At 60.3% G+C, this 18,546-nt stretch overlaps 1 protein-coding gene across 4 annotated transcripts in view; it reads left to right on the top strand.

The window, feature by feature from the left end:
• LOC120391381 (adhesion G protein-coupled receptor E5-like) overlaps positions 1–18,546 on the top strand; it is a 73,212-nt gene that overhangs the window by 7,845 nt on the left and 46,821 nt on the right. For 3 of the 4 annotated variants that reach the window (XM_039515021.1, XM_039515022.1, XM_039515020.1), the window contains exons 2-15: positions 2,131–2,187; positions 3,330–3,485; positions 4,195–4,350; positions 10,690–10,821; positions 11,904–11,953; positions 12,377–12,478; positions 12,872–13,043; positions 13,312–13,428; positions 13,731–13,963; positions 14,544–14,708; positions 15,612–15,803; positions 16,227–16,447; positions 17,714–17,780; positions 18,093–18,184. In XM_039515021.1, the coding sequence (XP_039370955.1) occupies positions 2,131–2,187; positions 3,330–3,485; positions 4,195–4,350; positions 10,690–10,821; positions 11,904–11,953; positions 12,377–12,478; positions 12,872–13,043; positions 13,312–13,428; positions 13,731–13,963; positions 14,544–14,708; positions 15,612–15,803; positions 16,227–16,447; positions 17,714–17,780; positions 18,093–18,184 (1,912 nt within the window). The remainder of the gene's footprint in view (positions 1–2,130; positions 2,188–3,329; positions 3,486–4,194; positions 4,351–10,689; positions 10,822–11,903; positions 11,954–12,376; positions 12,479–12,871; positions 13,044–13,311; positions 13,429–13,730; positions 13,964–14,543; positions 14,709–15,611; positions 15,804–16,226; positions 16,448–17,713; positions 17,781–18,092; positions 18,185–18,546) is intronic. The other variant, XM_039515023.1, reaches the window with a different exon arrangement.

Raw genomic sequence — 18,546 nt, forward strand, 5'->3', positions numbered from 1 at the left:
CCCCACTGCCGCCCCTAATGGCTCAGGGCTTTCAACACCACTTGAGTCCTGCCCGTCAGAGAAGTGGGGGGAAGTAGCCAGGAGATAAGTGGCCTCGTGAAAAGGGAACCGATAAAACCCCTAGTTACCCCCCGGATGTTTTCACAACAGAGCCGGCCTTGGTGCTTCCCCCAGATCCCATGGTCTCGCTCCGTGGGGCAGCCCCTTCTCCCCCTGCCTCCCCCCCCACCCCTCTGCTTCAGGCCTGGCTGTTGGGTCTCTAGGTGCAGCCCGTCTGTGGCCTTTCTACTGAGACTGGGTCAGGTCACTTCCTCTCGTGCATTAGGTGTATTATGGTCGCAGCTACAGACCCCGACTGAGCTGGGGGGTTGTTCCATGATTCACGGCTTCCCGGCGCGGTGGGAGGGGACGGCGCTCACTGGTAGTGGTCACCGCCCGGCCGTTGCCATCTGAGGGGGCAGCCTGGGGGGGGGGGCGATACCCCGGCTCCTGCCGGCTACACGGGACCCCAGGGGCAGCAGCAGCAGCAGCAAGCCCTGGGTAAAGTGCTGGAGTGTTATTATTGCAGTCCTGGGCTGACCCAGCAGGGGGTACATGGGAGATTCTGGAGACCCTGTCCCTGCATCTGATGCTGCAGCAGGCTGCTGGTATGTGTGAACATACAGGTCTGTACCTCTGTGCCTGTGCATGAGTGTGTGGCACACGTGTGTTCCCGTGCGTGGGTGTGGGCGCACCGGTATATACATCGGTACTTGTTCACAGACGTGAGCACACATCTGCACGTTTGTGTACATGCCGGAGTGTGTGTGCATATGAACACTAGTGTGTGCGGTGCGTGTGCCTGGCGTGTGAGTAATGATCCTGCTCAGGCACTATGGGGACTTGGGGGACAGCTGAGGGACTAGACCCAGCCCAGCATGGACCCTGGGACTGTGGCCTTGGCGTGGGGCTGTGGCGCCCCCTAGTGGCTGAGGCTGTGCAGTGCCGCTCTGTGGACACAAAGGTTCGATGGGGGCGGAGGAGGGTGTTGGGGGGCTGGGCTGGCCTTGGGGGTCAGGTCCCCTCTGCTCCAGTCTAGCCCACCATGGTGGAGACTAAAAATTGCTGACAGGCATCGTATGAAATCATAGAATCATAGAATTCAAGATCAGAAGGGACCATTATGATCATCTAGTCTGACCTCCTGCAAGATGCAGGCCACATAAGCCGATCCACCCACTCCTTAAGCAAGCGACCCCTGCCCCATGCTTCGGAGGAAGGCGAAAAACCTCCAGGGCCACTGCCAATCTACCCTGGAGGAAAATTCCTTCCCGACCCCAAATATGGCGATCAGCTGAACCCCGAGCATGCGGGCAAGACTCTCCAGCCAGACCCTCTGGAAAAAGGCTAACAATATCCTATCATTGACCCATTGTACTAATTACCAGTGTGGCACTTAATTGACCTATTGACTAAGCCCGTTATCCTATCATACCATCTCCTCCATAAACTTATCTAGCTTAATCTTAAAGTCATGGAGGTCCTTCGCCCCCACTGTTTCCCTCGGTAGGCTGTTCCAGAATTGCACTCCTCTGATGGTTAGAAACCTTCGTCTAATTTCAAGCCTAAATTTCCTGACTGATAATTTATATCCGTTTGTCCTCGTGTCCACATTAGCACTGAGCTGAAATAATTCCTCTCCTTCCCTGGTATTTATCCCTCTGATATATTTAAAGAGTGCAATCATATCTCCTCTTATCCTTCTTTTGGTTAAGGAAAACAAACCGAGCTCCTCCAGTCTCCTTTCATACGACAGGCTTGTCCATTTGGCCCTGCTTCCAAGCTGGGCATCAGGAGTCCTGTGTTCTATCTCCAGTTCAGAGGGGAGGGAAGGGGCCTAGTGGTTAGAGCAGGGGTAGGTGTCAGGCCAAAAGTCCAGTTCCAAAGCGGAATCAGGTAAAAATATGACCAGGGATCCCAGCTGGGGCTGATTTCCCAGCGCACCAGGTTTCTGCATTTTTACTTCCACCATCGGCAAGGCCCTGACTGGCCATTGGCCCGGGATTGGCAGGACTGGGGCGGCTGGGGGTGTGTGCAGCTGAGTGGTGATTACCATCTGCCCAGGTGCCTCACCCTGTCTCTGCCTTCCAGGGCTCTGCATCGCCCTGTGCCTGTGGGGCACCGTGGCCCAGAATCATGGCGTACAAGGTAAGGCCGACTCCTCCTGGCTAACCTTCCCCAGCGCTCCCGGCTGCCCGGGCTCCGGCCTCCGCCCCCTCCGGCCCCTTTCCCTTGTGGGAGGAGAGCAGGGTCAGGGGTCTGGCGAGCCGGGAGCAGCCCCTTGGTGTGGGCGTCTTGGGGTGGGTTTACAGAGCACGGTGGGTACGTGCAGGGGAGAGGAGAAGGCCCCTGTGTAGCCCTCCCCTTCCCTTCCCAGCCCCGTGGCCAGCAGAGAATAGACCCTGGGGCCCAGGGCTCTACACTGGGGGCTGGAGTGAGGGGCAGGTCCCCTTTGTAGCCAAGGGCCGGGTTATCGACCAGCCCGAATCAAACCCCTGATGGCTCAGACGTTAGAAGAGGCATTTGTAGGTGCCCCCCCGCCTAAAATCAGGCTGAACTGAAACTTGGGACCCACATGCCCAGCTGGGGGGTGTTTGAGATCCAGACTCTGCACCCCGAGCCCAGCTCTGCTGCAAACCCCAAGCCCTGCAGCAGGCTAAGCTGCGCTGGGATCCTTCCGCTCACGCTGGTCAGAGGGACGGATCCCAGCGGAGCCCAAACACTGGGCAGCTAAAGGATCCAGGAGCCCCCGTAGGCATGTCACAATCTGGGTCATGGGAGGCAGCTCAGGATCCAAACTAGCCTCGTGCCCGATTCCACTCCCAGTCAATCCAGGGCAGAGCCGGGCAGGAATTTTCCAAGGAACCATTTTTTGCCAGAAAATGCTCATTCGGTTCAGAGGAATTTTTGGTTTTATCTGGGAAAAAATTGCACTGGGGGTAGGAGGGGCAGAGATGAAATAATTTTCAAAACGAACAATTCCCGTTTTCTGGTTCGAAGCGAGGTTTGGGTTTGAAATTGATGCTAACGAGAGTAATGACGACAGCAACAAAAAGGACAAAAATTGGGTGAGCTCTGGCGGCTTTGCCTGTCTGTGCCGGGGGCACCCCGGGGAGCCAAGGCCTCCTGTGCAGCGGAGGCAGCTTGTGGCCAGGCGGTGGATGGTGTCGGAGCTGTTTGCCAGGCGCCCAGGGGTGAAAATCAGCGAATGGGGCATGTGAAAGGAGTCGATCCCCCTGTGTGTGGAGGGGGTGGGGGGGAGCCGCTCTGCACTGGCTGACCCTGTCCAGCTGTTCCCGCCCCTGCAGGTACCACTGGGGACTGCAACAACCATATGCTGTGCCCAGCAAACGCCAAGTGTGTGAACAGCACCCACTGCACCTGCCTGGATGGATACCAGCCAAGGGGGAATCGCTTCTTCACCGACACAACGGAGCCCTGTGACGGTAACGGGGCTCCCACGTTGTCCTGGGGGGGCTGGGACAGAGCAGGGCATTAAGGGCCGGAGCAGCCAACTCCACTGACTGCAGGGCCTGCTGGGGGTGCTCAGCCCGGCTGGGGACTGGGGGAGGGGCAGCAGCTCGGGTGAGGGCCGCCCTCCTGGGGATCGAACCGGGGCCTCCAGAGTGAGCAGCAGGAGCCAGGAGTCTTGGGCTCTGTGAATGGGGCACAGGGTGGGGGGCCCATCACACTGACCCGTCTGAATCCCAGCCTGGGCCCTAATCAGCCTCTGGGTGTCCAGGGGAACAGGGGCCCCACGGGAGCAGAATGGGGCAGCCCTGGCTGTACTTTGCCCCCACACCTTCAGGGATCCAAGGAGGGAGGGGGCAAAGGAGAAGCAGCTTGTCACCCGCCCCCAACATACAGGGTGCCTGGAGCCCCAGGGGGAGTCTCCCCACCCTCCCGTCACATGGGGGATCTGGGTGTTTGTGGGGCTGAACCCTGCCCCCCACCCCATACCTAGGCCAGGAGGCTTGGCGGGGGAGGGGCGGGGCTCTTTCTGACATTCCAGCAGCAGAAATGGCTAACTGAGGACGTTCAGGGTCCCGGTCACCTGGATCCTGTTACCCAGCTCACACAGTGTGGGACCTGGGGGGTGATACGGGGAACGTCTCCCTGCCAGGACTGTACAGAGCGTCCCCTCTTGCATTACAGATATTAACGAGTGTCTGGGGCAGAACCAGACAGACTGTGGAAAAAACGCACAGTGCAACAACGCGCCTGGGAGTTACTCCTGCACCTGCATCGATGGCTACGAGCTCAGCTCTGGGAAAGCCAAGTTCATGCACGAAAGTGAGAACAGCTGCCAGGGTGAGCTCTCCCCTGGCCCCACCACACCCTGCTCAGGCCCCCAGTCTGCCCCCTCCCTCAGGGCTGGGAGCAGAGCCTTTTCCAGCCCCACACTGACAGGGAACCCCCTGGGTGGGAGGGTGTGTCCTAGAGGGCCATTATGCCCCCTTAGGCAGCCAGGGCGGCCTGATCGGAGAAGGGGCCGGGACGTTCCAGGCCCTTGTTTGCGACGTTCAGCCGGTAGTTAGAGCTTGTATCAAGTCCCAGCCGGCCGTTCCCATGGAAACCGCCCGTTACACCCCCGTTTGGGGGGCGCAGAGCACCAGGCCTGTAGCACTGGGAGAACTCAGGAGCCCATTGGTTCAAACGCTTCCCCTGGCAGAGACCTCGCCCAGCCGTTCCTGCGCCAGCCCCAGGCCGCGTGGGATCACCCCAGCCAGTGTCCTGGGGCGGGTCTAGGCACAAGAAGAAATCAGCGCTGCAGGTATCTCAGCCAGCGTCCCGGGGATTGTGCGGGGATAGCTGGTATCGGGAGCCGTGTGGAGAATCCCTAGGGCTTGCCCCCGGGGGGATTGATGGCGATCGCTGTTCTCTTTGGAAGCGCACTGATTATTCCAGACCAGAGTGTCCGGACAGGGAGTGATTCCACAGGAGCTGTTACCCTCAATTTCCCCATGGACTTAAGCCCCTAGAGACACCCAATCTCAGAGCTCCCTGCAACTCGGGCGAGTTTGGGCTTGCGGACACCCCGACCCCGAGGAGGGAGAGGGGCTCTGGCACCACACCGAACCCAGCGCATGGCCCCCCTTCTCCAGCAGACAGAGCATCGGAGCTGGGGAAAGAGCTTTGGAGCAGTGGCTGTGCTGTGGCTGGATGTGTGTACAGCACCTGGCACCACGGGGTCCCGACTGCGGCGCTACCCGCTATAAACATCCCAATCGCACCAGGACGGGATGGATAAGGACGCTGGAAGCTTCGTTCCCATCCCGCATGGACATAAGAACGGCCGTACCAGATCAGACCAAAGGTCCATCTAGCCCAGTATCTGTCTACCGACTGGCAATGCCAGGTGCAGCCCCCAGAGAGAGACAGGCACTAGATCAAGATCTCTCTCTCTCTCCTCTCTCATCCATCTCCATCCCCTGACAACAGAGGGCTAGGGACACCCATTCCTTACCTAGCCATGGCCAATAGCCATTTATGGACTTATACCATGAATTTATCCAGTTTCTTTTAAACACTGTTATGCCTTCACAACCTCCTCAGGTAAGGAGAGTTCCACAAGTGAGTTGTGCCTGAAGAAGAAAAGAACTTCCTTTTTTTGTTTTTGCCTGCTATTAAACCGCTGGTAGCCTTCTGGGGCGGAACCCGATTGTACGTCGTTTCCAGAATAAAGCAGGTTCTGGAAACGCGGAGCTGCCTTGGTGCTGTCAGGAGAACCCGCAAGTGTCGCAGGGTCGAGTGGTGGAGGAGGCAGCACTTGGCAGGATGCAGCCGGTAGGTTCTGACAGGTTCAGTCTGCCCCGGGAGCAGCTCAGTCTCTGAAGAGGCAAAACCGGGCGCTGGCCAGGCTGAGACACAAGTAACGTGGCACTTGCACAGCAGACGGGATCAGAGCTGAGGCCCATCTAGCCTGGTATCCCGGCTCCAACGGGCCAAAGCCAGATGCTGCAGAGGACGATGGAAGAGCCCTGCAGTGGCACCTGAGGGATAATCTGCCCTCATGTCCTGGTCTCTAATACTCAGCTGGGCTGAAGCCCCACAGCAGGACGTTTTCTCCCTCTTCCCAAACGTTGTGCCCTTTAACTATGATCCCTCTGGCTGTTCTCATCATCTGTAGGAATGTCCAGTCGCTACTTGAATCTTACTAAATTCTTGGCCTCAGTGACTCCTGTGGTGGGGAGTTCCACAGGCTAATCGCACATTGCGTGAAACAGCCTTTCCTTGGCTCCGTTCCGAATTTCCCGTCTTCTCACTTTTCTGACTGGCCCTTGCTCTCGTGTTATGAGGTGGGGAGAACAGAAGCTCCCCATCTCCCTTCTCTGTCCCCGTCAGTCATTTATAGACTCTTAACACGTCCCCTCTTACATTCACTCTAAGGTGACAGTCCCAGTCTTTTCAGTCTCTCTCCGCAGAGGGTTTTTCCAGGCCCCTGATCATTCTCATTGCCTGTCTCTGAACCCCTCTGGTTCTGCACTGTCCTGTGTGCAAGGGGGTGCCCAGGGCAGCTCGTGGGGTGCAGAGGAGGTCACCCCATTGACTGATATCCAGGCATTAGACCAGCCCTCGTGTTATTTTCTATCCCCTTCCTCCAAAGCAGCTCCCCATTTGTCCCCTCCAGGGGCGGGCGGCTCATTCAGGCATTGCCGTCTGCACTGATATTGTGGCACTGGGCATCGCCAGATCCGCTTGGGAGCTTTAGCAAGCAGCAGGCGCGTGTCCTGGCAGGGCTGCGTTTCCCTTCCCATCTGAAGCGGCTCATTCCGGACAATAGCCACTTGCTCCCATTCGCTGGCCCAGTCACTGAACTCCTGGCTCTAACCAGTCCCGTCTCCCCAGAGCACGGTGCATGTCGGATGCCTCGATTATCCCCCAGCAGCGTCCCCCAGTGCCAAGGTCCAGCTCCTAGATCAGCCTGGCCTAGCGCTTTCTGTCTCCTTGCAGACATTGACGAGTGCCAGTGAAACGCCACAATCTGTGAGCCCCACGGGAACTGCATCAACATGCCAGGGAGTTACATGTGTAAATGCAGTTGCGGATTTGGAAAGAGTCAAAAGGATACGGCTAAGATCTGCACAGGTACAACAGGAACTGGAAACAGTCGTGGCAAAGGCTTGTTTCTGGCTTGTCTGCAGTGTTGCTAACGTGTGGTGTTGCCTTAAAGCCCCACCTCCCGGAGTCACGTAATTCCACTTTTGGCTAAAATCAAATGGATTTTTAAAAAAAAATCTTGTCATTTTAAAACCAATCTCGTGACATTTTTGCAGCCTGGCTCACGGTTTGGGGTTTTTATTGATTGCTTGGTGCTGGCGATGCTGTTAATGCACCGTCACTGAGCTGACCCGGGATCTCTGACACTAACCAGCATTCATGGATGGGGAAACTAATCAGGTTGCTCTGAGGTCTCGCTCTTTCTCTGCGCCACACGTGGGCAAAGTGTCTGTTCTGATTCCCAGCCTGTCTTACGAATTGGAAACTGAGCCCGGGGAGTGAAGGTTGCCATGTCTCTTGCTGTGCTGCTTAATTCTACTGAGGCAGGAGCGTAGGGCACTGGGGATGTCATTAGAAGCGGCAGCATCCCCCCCAAACCTGCAGCTGCAATCAGAGCCCAAGATGCTCTTTCATAGCAGAGCTTGAGGTGGGGGAAGGTCAGGTCTTTGCAAAGCAAACTGGTCTGAGGACTCTGTGTTGGACAATCTTTAATACACCTTGGGCTCAAAAAGCCCATTAGTTTCTGGAACCCCATTAAGTGAACCTTCAGCAGCTGGTATCACAAAGGAACCAACTTGGGTCATCAGGAGGAATCAAACCCAGGACTTGTCTGCTGAAAGCCCACAGCTCAGCTGCTGGAGCTAAGGGAGTAACTCCATTATCCAGTCATTGTAGCAGGCTGTTATCTACTTATGGGAACCAGCCGCTAGACCAAGACAAACTTGCTCTCTCCTTGTTCCGTGACTCAGTAGCCTTTGCTAGAGACTGGCACATATAAGCCCCCTCACAGGCATGGCGTAGGCCCATTGCCTTCCAAGAGGTTTAACAATGGAGCAAAAGTTGAATTTCCTGCCAAAGGAACAAGGGATTTTTTTCCAGCCCTGATGCACTCCCGGCCGTGAGCCCGGAGACACAAAGCGCCTCTCAGTGAAAGGAGCAGAGGGTAGAATCTGCATGGTGAGGCAGGGGAGACACATTCTTGACCTTTTATGGCGGAAGCAAGTTGAAAGAGACAGGTCTAGTGGGTCAGGTGTGAGACTCTGAAGACTTGGGTTCTAGTCCCAGCTCTGTTCCTGCTACATGTCCTTGGGCAATTCCCTGCCTCAGTTTTCTCTCCCACCTCTTGTCTATTTAGACTAGAAGCTCTTTATGGCCGTGTGTGTGCAGCGCTCTGGTGCTGCCTTTATGCAAATAACGACCGAGGGGAAGGAAATAGCGGGAAATAGCAAAATGCTGTCATGGGAAAGAGAGGGGGTGGAGTCTGGGAAAGAGCTGCTGGAGCACATCCCAAGGGAAGGATCCGTGAGCGCTCTGGACTCTCCCTGCTGACTGACTTGTTTGCTGATGTCCAGACGAAGGGGATTTTACCCACAAGGATTTCTGTGAGAAGCAGAAGCGTTATGGATAAATATCGGGGAGAGCTTAGCTTTCTTCTGTGGCTCTGCCCCTACTGTCCCCAGGGATGGTGACTGATAGGCCACTGCTGATCTGAACACCACAGGGAGTTAGCAGAACAGCTCTGCATGCTGATCCAAGCCTGCAAACCAGCTGACCCTTTGACTGTTTGGGTGGATAAATGTCTGTGCTTTTATTGTCAAACTGTTTGCTCTGAAAAGTTGTCACTGATGTTGAACAACTGGTTGCCTCAGTCCCATGGTCTTTCTCTGCTTCCTGATTGGACGGCTGAAATGTTGGGTTAATAAGCAGGCGAATGTCAAATTCCAGCACTTGTTCCTGGCTGGGATTTCCGGGAGAATCGGTCATGGCCATTTCTGCAGCAGCTCAATCGCTTCCCTCAACGCATGGGAATGATGGATGATGCCCCTGTCGCCACCAACTCAGTGCTGCTGTATGTGAAATGGTCACAAAGCGGGAGCCAGAACCCCAGTGGTGTAAATTGGTGCAGCACCACTGACTTCAAGGGGTTTTCATCCCAGCTCTGCTTCTCCATCTCTCACTGTCCCAGACAGGACTGCAGGCTCCCTAGGGGCTGGCCGGAACGAGTGCGTCTCTGCACAAACAAGCCAGGTCCCTAGGTAGAAAACCCCACTCCCTGCATGGGGTGAGTGACCCCGCTGCACAATGGAGTCCTGACATCCCCCGTGTATCCCCCTTTGCCCGGCAGCTGGTGCTACCCGCGTTGGCAGCCTGGCGGGTGCACGTCCCTCCAGCATTTGGCTAGATCACGGCAGGGCTCCCTGTGCCAGGCAGGGCGGGGCCCGTCTGTCAGATCAGACTCTCCACCACGGTGAAAGGCCCCAGGAGGCAGCGAGGGCAGTAAAGTCCCCTCCGTTTGGGGCCGGATTGGTGACTCGCTGGGGCTATGCTGGGGGTCAGGCTGAGCTGGTCTCTTCTGGCTTTGGCTTCCACAGGCTGGATCGGCAGCGAGTGTCGAGCTGGCATCATCTGTCCGAGGGCTCGGTGGATTCACCCCGCAGGGCCCTGGGCCAGGGGTCACAGCAGGGTCCAGGAATGGACGTTGTTGGGCTGCTGCTCACTGTGCAGTGTTAGGAATAGGGGGATCCCCTGGGTCCAGCTGGATTCCAAACAACCTATTTACCAGCCGTGCAGGGCCTGGCCGCATGTTGGGTTTCTGCCATAGAGCCCCATGAGAGCCACCAGAGAGCAAAGAAACTAGTTTAAAGGGACATCACCCAATTCCCCTGCACTCCCCTGGGCGCAGCCCACCCACCCTTCTCCTAGTGCTCCAGGGGAGGGGCGGGGCTGGGTGTATCCCGAGCAGGGAGGGGACCCATCGGGTCTGTAACGCTGAGCGTGGCGCCCCCTTCTGGCGACTAGCTCCAGTTCAGCGCGCCCTTTCTTCTCCTCCACCATTGCAGCTCCCGGAGTCGTGGCTGCCCCGTGTCTCGGCCGTCCGGCCAGGTCACGCTGTGATCCCTGTTCTGGGGGAGCCTTTTAAAGTCAGACCCCTCTCTCCTCTCCTGCTAGCGAAACCCTTCCTCTGGGGCTCCTAGCCCCACCTCGGGCCTTCCTAGCCCCCCTTACCTCAGCCCCCACCACTGGGCCCAGCCCTCGGGCTGTAGCGAAGCCCCACCTGTCCCCTCCCAGGCGAGCTTCCTTCTAGCCAGCGCCCTGCACGCAGCCTGAGTCACTTCCCCTTTGCAGGTTAACTGGCTGATCGGCCCCCCCTTAACCCTGCTCTGTCAGGGCTGGTGCAGGGAGGGGATCGCAGGGTCCTGGTCTGGAAAAGGTTGGGCCACAGGGAGGGGGCCCTGCAAATAGCAGGGAAGAAAGGGGAATAGAATGGGAGGGGGGTAGATGGAGCAGACCACGACCCCTGCAGACCACGGCCCCTGACCGACAGACCACGGCCCCTGCAATGGGTGGGGGGTGACTCCATGGTCATTTGCCCCCCGTGAGTCCCCAGCCGAGCTGTGTGTGACCCCCTCCCCCGCTTTCCCCTCTCAGACATCGACGAGTGCAACAAGACCCCAGATATCTGCAGCCCCAACGCCACGTGTATCAACACCATCGGGAGCTACTGGTGTGAGTGCCGGGCCGGCTACGTCCCCTCCAACAGGAACACGACCCTGTGCCAAGGTGGGTCCTGCCGCGGGGGGCATGGAGGGGGCACCTGGGGGGGCTGGGCAGGGCCTGGACTTACACAGGCAGAGGTCTTGTCCGAGGTGGCAGGGAGCTGGGAACTGGTCTGGGACAGTGCAACAGTCCCCCTGCCCCCCATGGACGGGGTCCCTCTGGGTCTCAGCCCTGGCCAGGGAGGGCTCAGCCTCCAGGCTCTCCCCTCCCCCAGCCCAGCCTGTCCGTTCGTTGGGTGTTTCCAGTTGTCTCAGAGCCACAGGCACCAGCGAGCCCAGGTCTGGCTCTGGGAGCGGAGCAGGGCCAGGCCGGGGAGGGGGTGAGCAGGGCAGCCAGAGGCCGGGCGTCTCCCCCCCAGCAGTGCCTGTATTCCTGCTGCACGGCTGGATTCTCTGCCCTGGGAAGAGGCAGCAGGGGGCGCAGTCTGTGCCTAGGGGCCACTGTGGGGCCAGCCCGGGGCTCCCTGCTGGATTCTCCTCTCCTCCCCTCCCCCCCCCCAAACACACCCCAGAACCACCCACAGCTGGGGGGAGAGGGCTGAGGGGAGATACGGCTGGGATGATTCCACAGCCCCCACGGCCCCACCCCACAGCAGCTCAGTCCCCCCAGGACGGGGAGGGGGGACGGTTCCTTTCACAGGGACCAGCTTGTGGGCAGAGGATGGGCAGAAGGGGCTGCGCACATGTGTGGGGCTGAATGGCCTCCCAGAGGGGGGGACAAGTGGGGCAATTTGAGAGGTTTTTTGGGGCCCCTGGAGCAGGGTCCTTCACTCGCTCCGGGGGCCCCGGAAAACTGCCTAAGTGCCCCGAAGACCCACGGCGGGGGGTCCTTCCACCCCTGGACCCGCCACTGAAGTGCCAGGTCTTTGACAGCAATTCCCCCCGCCGCCAAAGACCCCAGGCCCCCTGAATCCTCTGGGCGGCCCTGGCTGAATGTGTGTGTGTGGGGGGGGGGTGTCACTGCTCCCCCCTGCTGGAGGGAATGAGTCCTGCTCTCTGTGCCTGGCTCTGGTGCATGCACCTACCCAGCCAGACCCCGCATTTCCCCCCACCCATCTCTCACTCCTCCTCCCTTTCCATCCCCAGAGCTCACCTGCCCCCCGCTGCTGGTTGATGACAACTCTGCCGGAGCCAAGGTGAGTGGGGCACAGACCTCGCGGGGGGCGGGGTTAGACCCCGATTCCCCTTTACGTGCCACATTGCTTTTCACTGATCTCGCCCCACAAGGATTCTGGGGCCAAACTCGCCCCTAGGCAAAGAGCCAGTGGCCAGTCCCTGGACCCCCTGCAGTCCAGCCACGGCCCAGGCCTTTGCCCCAGGGGTGATTCTCACCCTCCAGGATCAGCAGCATCAGGCTGCTGCAACATGCTTCAGCTTGCAACCACCGTCCCCCACCATCCCTTGCAAATGCCGTGCACCCGCTAAGGGCCAGATGGGGCATTGCCCGCACTTCCTCTGGCGCCTGGCTTCTGAGCCTAGGGATCCTCTCGGGACAGGGGGATGTGGGCTGCAATTCTGTGATCTCTTTTCCTGAGCCAGGCCTGGGCCTTGTTTTGCAGAACATCCTGAGCAGCTTCCTGGCACAGATGGGAAGCCTCTGCCAGGTGACGCTGGAGGAGCTGAAGCAGATGAACCCTCAGAACGCCAAGGAAAAGCTGCAGGTGCCAAGCCAAAGTTTGGGGCCTTGCTGGGTTTGTTTCTGTTAGGGGGAGGAATTGCTGCTCCTACTCAGATCTAGTCCCAGGGCGATCTATAGAGATGCAGCGCCTGGAACAGGAGATAAATAAACAGTGGCACTTCCCAGAAATTCCCATGCCTGCCTCCCCAGTGGGCTCTGTGCCCAAGAAGCTGGCTCTCCTAGGTTTCTAGGCTAGACGGGACCATGGTGATCATCTAGTCTGACCTCCCAGGCAGCAATGTCAATGGCAGGAGAACTTGTCTTTCCTTTCAGGGGGATTGTGGGAAGGCAGTGGAGGACTAGCAGTCTGGGAATGGGGGGCGCGGCAGGGGCTCAGACACTGTGACACCAACACCCCCCACGTTTGCTTGGCCAGGGCTTCTTGGACATTCTGGAGAAGCAGATAAATCTGGTCGGGCAGCAGAGCGAGAGTGTGGAGTGGAGACACCGGTTCGCGACGGAGCTGATGGCCATAGTGGAGAAGCTGCTGAGAACGCTGGGCCTGACCGTGCGTGATAGGATCAGCATCACATCCCCCAACGGCACAGGTCAGCACCTGGCCACGTGGTCCCAGTTGGGCTTTCATCACCCACAGACTACACTCCCGCCCCACTCCCCACAGCGCCCCCTGCTGGGAGATGGGAGCTCCCCCCACAGCCAGTGCTCCCGCCCTGCTCCCCACAGTGCCCCCTGCTGAGGGAGGCTGGGACTGGAGTAGCTGGGAGCTCCCCCCACAGCCAGGAAAGCACCTTACCTAGCTACAGGCTCCCTTTCCCTGTTCTCTGTTGTGAGCCCTGGCTGGCATTGTGGTTGCAGAGCTGGGGCTGGTGTCCAGGCAGGCTGGGAACCAGAGCCAGGAAACCGTGACGCTGCAGCAGAGCAAGACGCAGATGGAATTAAAGTGGGCTGGAGCCCCAGGGCAGAAAAATGAAGGTATGTGGTCATCCCCTGGGCTGGGGTGTGTATAGCGATGGGCACGGCCAGGGCATTGGGAGCAGCAGCACAGCACCCCCTGGTGCCAGGCTGGGGTGTGTAGGGGGACAGGGCATGGTCAGGGCATTGGTGCCTGCACCTCCAGCAGCACAGCGCCCCCTGGTGCCAGGCTGGGGTGTGTAGGGGGATGGGGCACGGCCAGGGCATTGGGGGTAGCACCCCCAGCAGCACAGCGCCCCCTGCCACCAGTCTGCCCCAGGGACCCTCCTGCCCTCCATTTCATCCATCTCTGTCTCTCGCAGGCTTCATGCTGGTTGGGCTGCTGACATACCAGGGGATGAGCCCCATCCTGGACGGTGCTGGGCGGGTGGAGGCACCCGAGTGGGACAAGATCGGCCGGACGGGGAAGTGGGCGCAGGAGCTGGGGCGGCCCAGCTACCGTGTGCTGTCTCCGGTGGTGTCGGCCTTCATCAGTGACCCGAACCCCCAGGCACTCGGCCTCTCCGTCAGCATCCGCTTCAGCCACCCAGTGCCGGTGAGCCCCTGGGCTGGGCATGGGGGCAGGGCCGGCTTTAGCAAGTGCAGGGCCCGAGTCCTGGGGCTTGTACTCACTGGGCGGCACTCCCAGTCTTCGGTGGCATTTCAGATTGCCGGCCAGGGGAGGGGGGCCATGGGGCTTGCCGCGCTCCGGCCGGGGTCATGGGGCTGGGGGCTCTGGCCGGGGTCGTGGAGCCGGCGCTCTGGCCAGGGGAGCTGGGCCGCCGAAGACCCTGGAGCGGACCGTCGACGGGGTGAGTAAAAAAAATTAAAAAGGCACCTAAGGCGCAGGGACTAATTCCGGGGAATCGAGCGAATCGGCCTAAAGACGGCCCTGCACGGGGGGAGGAGAGCCTGGGGCACTCGGGGGCAGAGCCTGGGCCCATCTCTTGTAACACCCCCCACCCCAGGCTGCAGGCGAATCCGCCTCCCACACAGGGACAAATTGATGCTCTGTGAGCCCAGCCCAGCCCCTCGTACCCCCCTGACCTGCTCTCTCGCAGTCTGGGGAGACCAGCTCCAGCCAGCCCCCCACCCCTCTCCTGCCCCCCATGCACCAAGCGTCTCTCTGTGCCCAGGAGAACAAGACCGACCTGCGCCTCCTCTGCGCCTACTGGGAGCCTGGCAGCAGGCGCTGGGCCACCGACGGCTGCACCCTGCAGAAGTTGAACGCCACCATCACCCGCTGCCAGTGCAACCACCTGACCAGCTTCGCCGTGCTCATGGCCTTCTACGAGCTGGAGGTAGGCGCGGCCCTCGCTGGGGCCTCGGTGCTGGGCTGGTTCTGCTCATCCCCTCAATCCTCCCCTGTGGAGCAGGAGTCACTCCAGATTCCCCCTGGAGTAAACCCATTCCCCACCAGCAGGCAGGGCCCTGGATCTGATCAGGAGCACAAGCAGCCCCCCCTCCCACAGGGGACAGGCAGACTCCCCAGATAGCAGAGACCGACGTGCCTGGCTGGGAAGCTGTGGGGCAGCAGGGGCAGGGAGCTCACCCCGTTGCATTGCAGGGCAGGGAGCATCCCCATCCCCATCGCTCAGAAGCAGGGAGGGGTTAAATGCCTCACTCAAGGAGACACAGTGAGGTGACATCACAGCTGGGAACTGAACCCAGGAGTCCTGCCTCCAGCCCCCCTGCTCCTCTCCCAGAGCTGGTAGAACCCAGGAGTCCTGAGCTGCAGCACCGTAGCCACAAGCGCATCTGTCTGGTCCAAAAGCAGCTCCCTGCCGGGCAGGGGCTTCCTCCCGCCAGGCGGGGGCGCTCTGCTCTCTGCTACAGGGGAACAGCCCCGGCCCCTCGCACTTTCTGGCGCCCCCGTCCTGCAGGGATCGGTGCCAGGGACTCCCCCTTGGTGGGTGGTGACCCTAGAGCCCCTCGGCTTCCCATGGCCCTGAGGCTGTGGGTCAGCCCCTCGGGGGTGGAGAGGGGCAGGCTGGGCAGCATCGAATCCATCTGGGCGGTTGGACCCAGACAGACTCTGGTTCCCGCAGGCTGCCGGTGTCACCACTAGGGGGCGCTCCCAGCCGCGGCACAGAGCGAGGCCGACAGGCTAGTCCGGCTGTCCCCTAACGCCCGGCCTGGCTGCTGCCTTGGGGCGGGGGGGGGGACCCTGACTAATCCCCTCACCCCACCCACCCCCGGCACAGGACTGGACCCTGGACGTCATCACCAAGGTGGGGCTGGTGATTTCGCTGCTGTGCCTGCTGCTGGCCATCGTCACCTTCCTCTTCTGCCGCGCCCTCAAGGGCCCCCGCACCACCATCCACCTGCACCTCTGCCTGGCGCTCTTCATCGCCTACACCGTCTTCCTCACTGGCACCTCCAGCACCGGCAACACGGTACCCGGCTCTGACCCCCCCAGCCTCGGGCCCAGCGCCCCCTGCTGGGAGCTCCTCCTCCCCGCCAGCCTCGGGTCCCACTCCCCCCCACCAGCATCAGCCCCTGCCCCTGCTCCCCACAGCGCCCCCGCCCCGCCTGCCTCGGGACCCACTCCCCGCAGTGCCCCCTGCTGGCAGTTCCCCCCAGACAGCCTCAGGGCTGATGCCCACAGCGCCCCCTCCTGGGAGCTCCCACTCCCAGCCAACTGCAGGCCCTGCTCCCCACTGTGCCCCCTGCTGGCACAGGCTGGGGCTGGAGAAGCCACGAGCTTCCCCCACAGCCCATGCTCCTGCCCCACTCCCCACTGCGCCCCCTGCTGCCCGGGGCTGGGGCTGGAGGAGCCGGGAGCCCGGCCCTGACGTCCCACGTCCCGTTGGCTGCAGGTGGTGTGCGGCGTGGTGGCCGGGCTCCTGCACTATTTCTTCCTGGCCGCCTTCTGCTGGATGTGCCTGGAGGGCGCCGAGCTCTACCTGCTGGTGGTTCAGGTCTTCACCCCCCTCGGCCTCAGGCGCCGCTACATGTTCCTGCTGGGCTACGGCGTGCCGGCCCTCATCGTGGGCGTCTCGGCCGCCACCTACAGCGAGGGCTACGGCACGGCGCGCCAGTGAGTCACCGGCCCGGGGGGGGGGGGCCCAGTGCTCGCGGCCAGGGGCTCGAGGGGAACAGGGCACCGTGCCCAGGCAGCACACGGGGGCAGGAGCGGCTCAGCCGGGCGGCCGCTGCCATCTGGGCCCACCAGGGGAGGGGAGGAGTGGGACTAAACTGGGAGGAGTGGTTGATACGCTGGAGGGTAGGGATAGGATACAGAGGGACCTAGACAAATTAGAGGATTGGGCCAAAAGAAATATGATGAGGTTCAACAAGGACAAGTGCAGAGTCCTGCACTTAGGACGGAAGAATCCCATGCACTGTTACAGACTAGGGACTGACTAGCTGGGCAGCAGTTCTGCAGAAAAGGACCTAGGGGTTACGGTGGACGAAAAGCTGAATATGAGTCAACAGTGTGCCCTTGTTGCCAAGAAGGCTAATGGCATTTTGGGTTGTATAAGTAGGGGCATTTCCAGCAGATCGAGGGACGTGATCATTCCCCTCTATTCGGCATTGGTGAGGCCTCATCTGGAGTACTGTGTCCAGTTTTGGGCCCCACACTACAAGAAGGATGTGGATAAATTGGAGAGAGTCCAGCGGAGGGCAACAAAAATGATTAGGGGGCTGGAGCACATGACTTAGGAGGAGAGGCTGAGGGAACTGGGATTGTTTAGCCTGCAGAAGAGAAGAATGAGGGGGGATTTGATAGCTGCTTTCAACTACCTGAAAGGGGGTTCCAAAGAGGATGGATCTAGACTGTTCTCAGTGGTAGAAGATGACAGAACAAGGAGTAATGGTCTCAAGTTGCAGAGGGGGAGGTTTAGGTTGGACATTAGGAAAAACTTTTTCACTAGTAGGGTGGTGAAGCACTGGAATGGGTTACCTAGGGAGGTGGTGGAATCTCCTTCCTTAGAGGTTTTTAAGGTCAGGCTTGACAAAGCCCTGGCTGGGATGATTTAGTTGGGTTTGGTCCTGCTTTGAGCAGGGGGTTGGACTAGATACCTCCTGGGGTCCCTTCCAACCCTGAGATTCTATGATTCTATGACTTCATGGGGTGGGTGAGCCCAGCGTGAGGGGGGAGCACCCTCCTGCTGCTTGGGCCAGGGCCCCCGCCCAGGACACTTGAACAACACAGGGAAACTCCCAGGCACCATGGGGCGGGGGGAGGGGAGGCTGGCAAGTCTCCATCCCCCACTCTGCCAGTGGGGGGGGCAGACCCCACCCTGCAGTGCCCCCTGCTGGCAGGTGAGTGACTGACCCGTGTCTGTCTCTCCCCCCACAGCTGCTGGCTCTCGCTGAAGAAGCAATTTATTTGGAGCTTCCTGGCGCCCGTCTGCATCATCATCTTGGTAAATCCCCTCACCCAGCCCAGCCCCCTGCCAGCGCCTGGCCCCCTGGCCGGCCCCTGAGGGCCGGGCTGGCAGCTGCCTTCGCTTCTTTCCCCAGCCACCCAGTCCCCACTCCAGGGAAGCTGGGCCCCTCGTTCCCCCCCCCCAAGTCCCCAGTCCCCAGGGGTAGAGCAGTGTCACTATGGGGAGTGGGGCACCCCTGGCCCAGGCAAGGGGCTGCCCCAGGGGCTGCACAGCTGGCAGATCCCATAGCCCCCACCCCCGGGACGCAGTTGCCCCCCTCCCAACCCGCCTCTCCCCTGCCCCCGGCAGGTCAACGCCGTGATCTTTGTGGTCACCGTCTGGAAGCTGTCGCTGAAATTCGCTGACATCAACCCCAACATGAGCCAGCTGAAGAAGCTCAGGTAGCGGGCGCGGCTCCCGGGGCAGCAGAGACCCTGGCACTGCCCAGCTGCCCCCAGTCGGGGGAGGGGGAGCTGTGGGGGGGGGATTAGAGTAGCAAGAAGTCATCCCCCCATGTGTGGAGGGAGGGGGCAACCAGGGAGAGGGGGAGCTGGGGGGGCATATGAGTAGCGAGATGTCATCTCCCCATGTGTGGGGGGAAGAAGCCACATATGAGTGACATTTTCCCCCACTGCCTACTGGCTGGGGGGCGGAGTCGGGGGAGGTGGGGCTGGGTGCAGGAGATGTCAGTCACGGGGGGGGGTTCAGACTCGAGGGGTGGGGCGCTAGGAGAGAAGGGGAGGTGGGGCAACCCCTCAAGGGT

Source organism: Mauremys reevesii, linkage group 25 (assembly GCF_016161935.1).
Source record: "Mauremys reevesii isolate NIE-2019 linkage group 25, ASM1616193v1, whole genome shotgun sequence".
Taxonomy (NCBI): domain Eukaryota; kingdom Metazoa; phylum Chordata; order Testudines; family Geoemydidae; genus Mauremys; species Mauremys reevesii.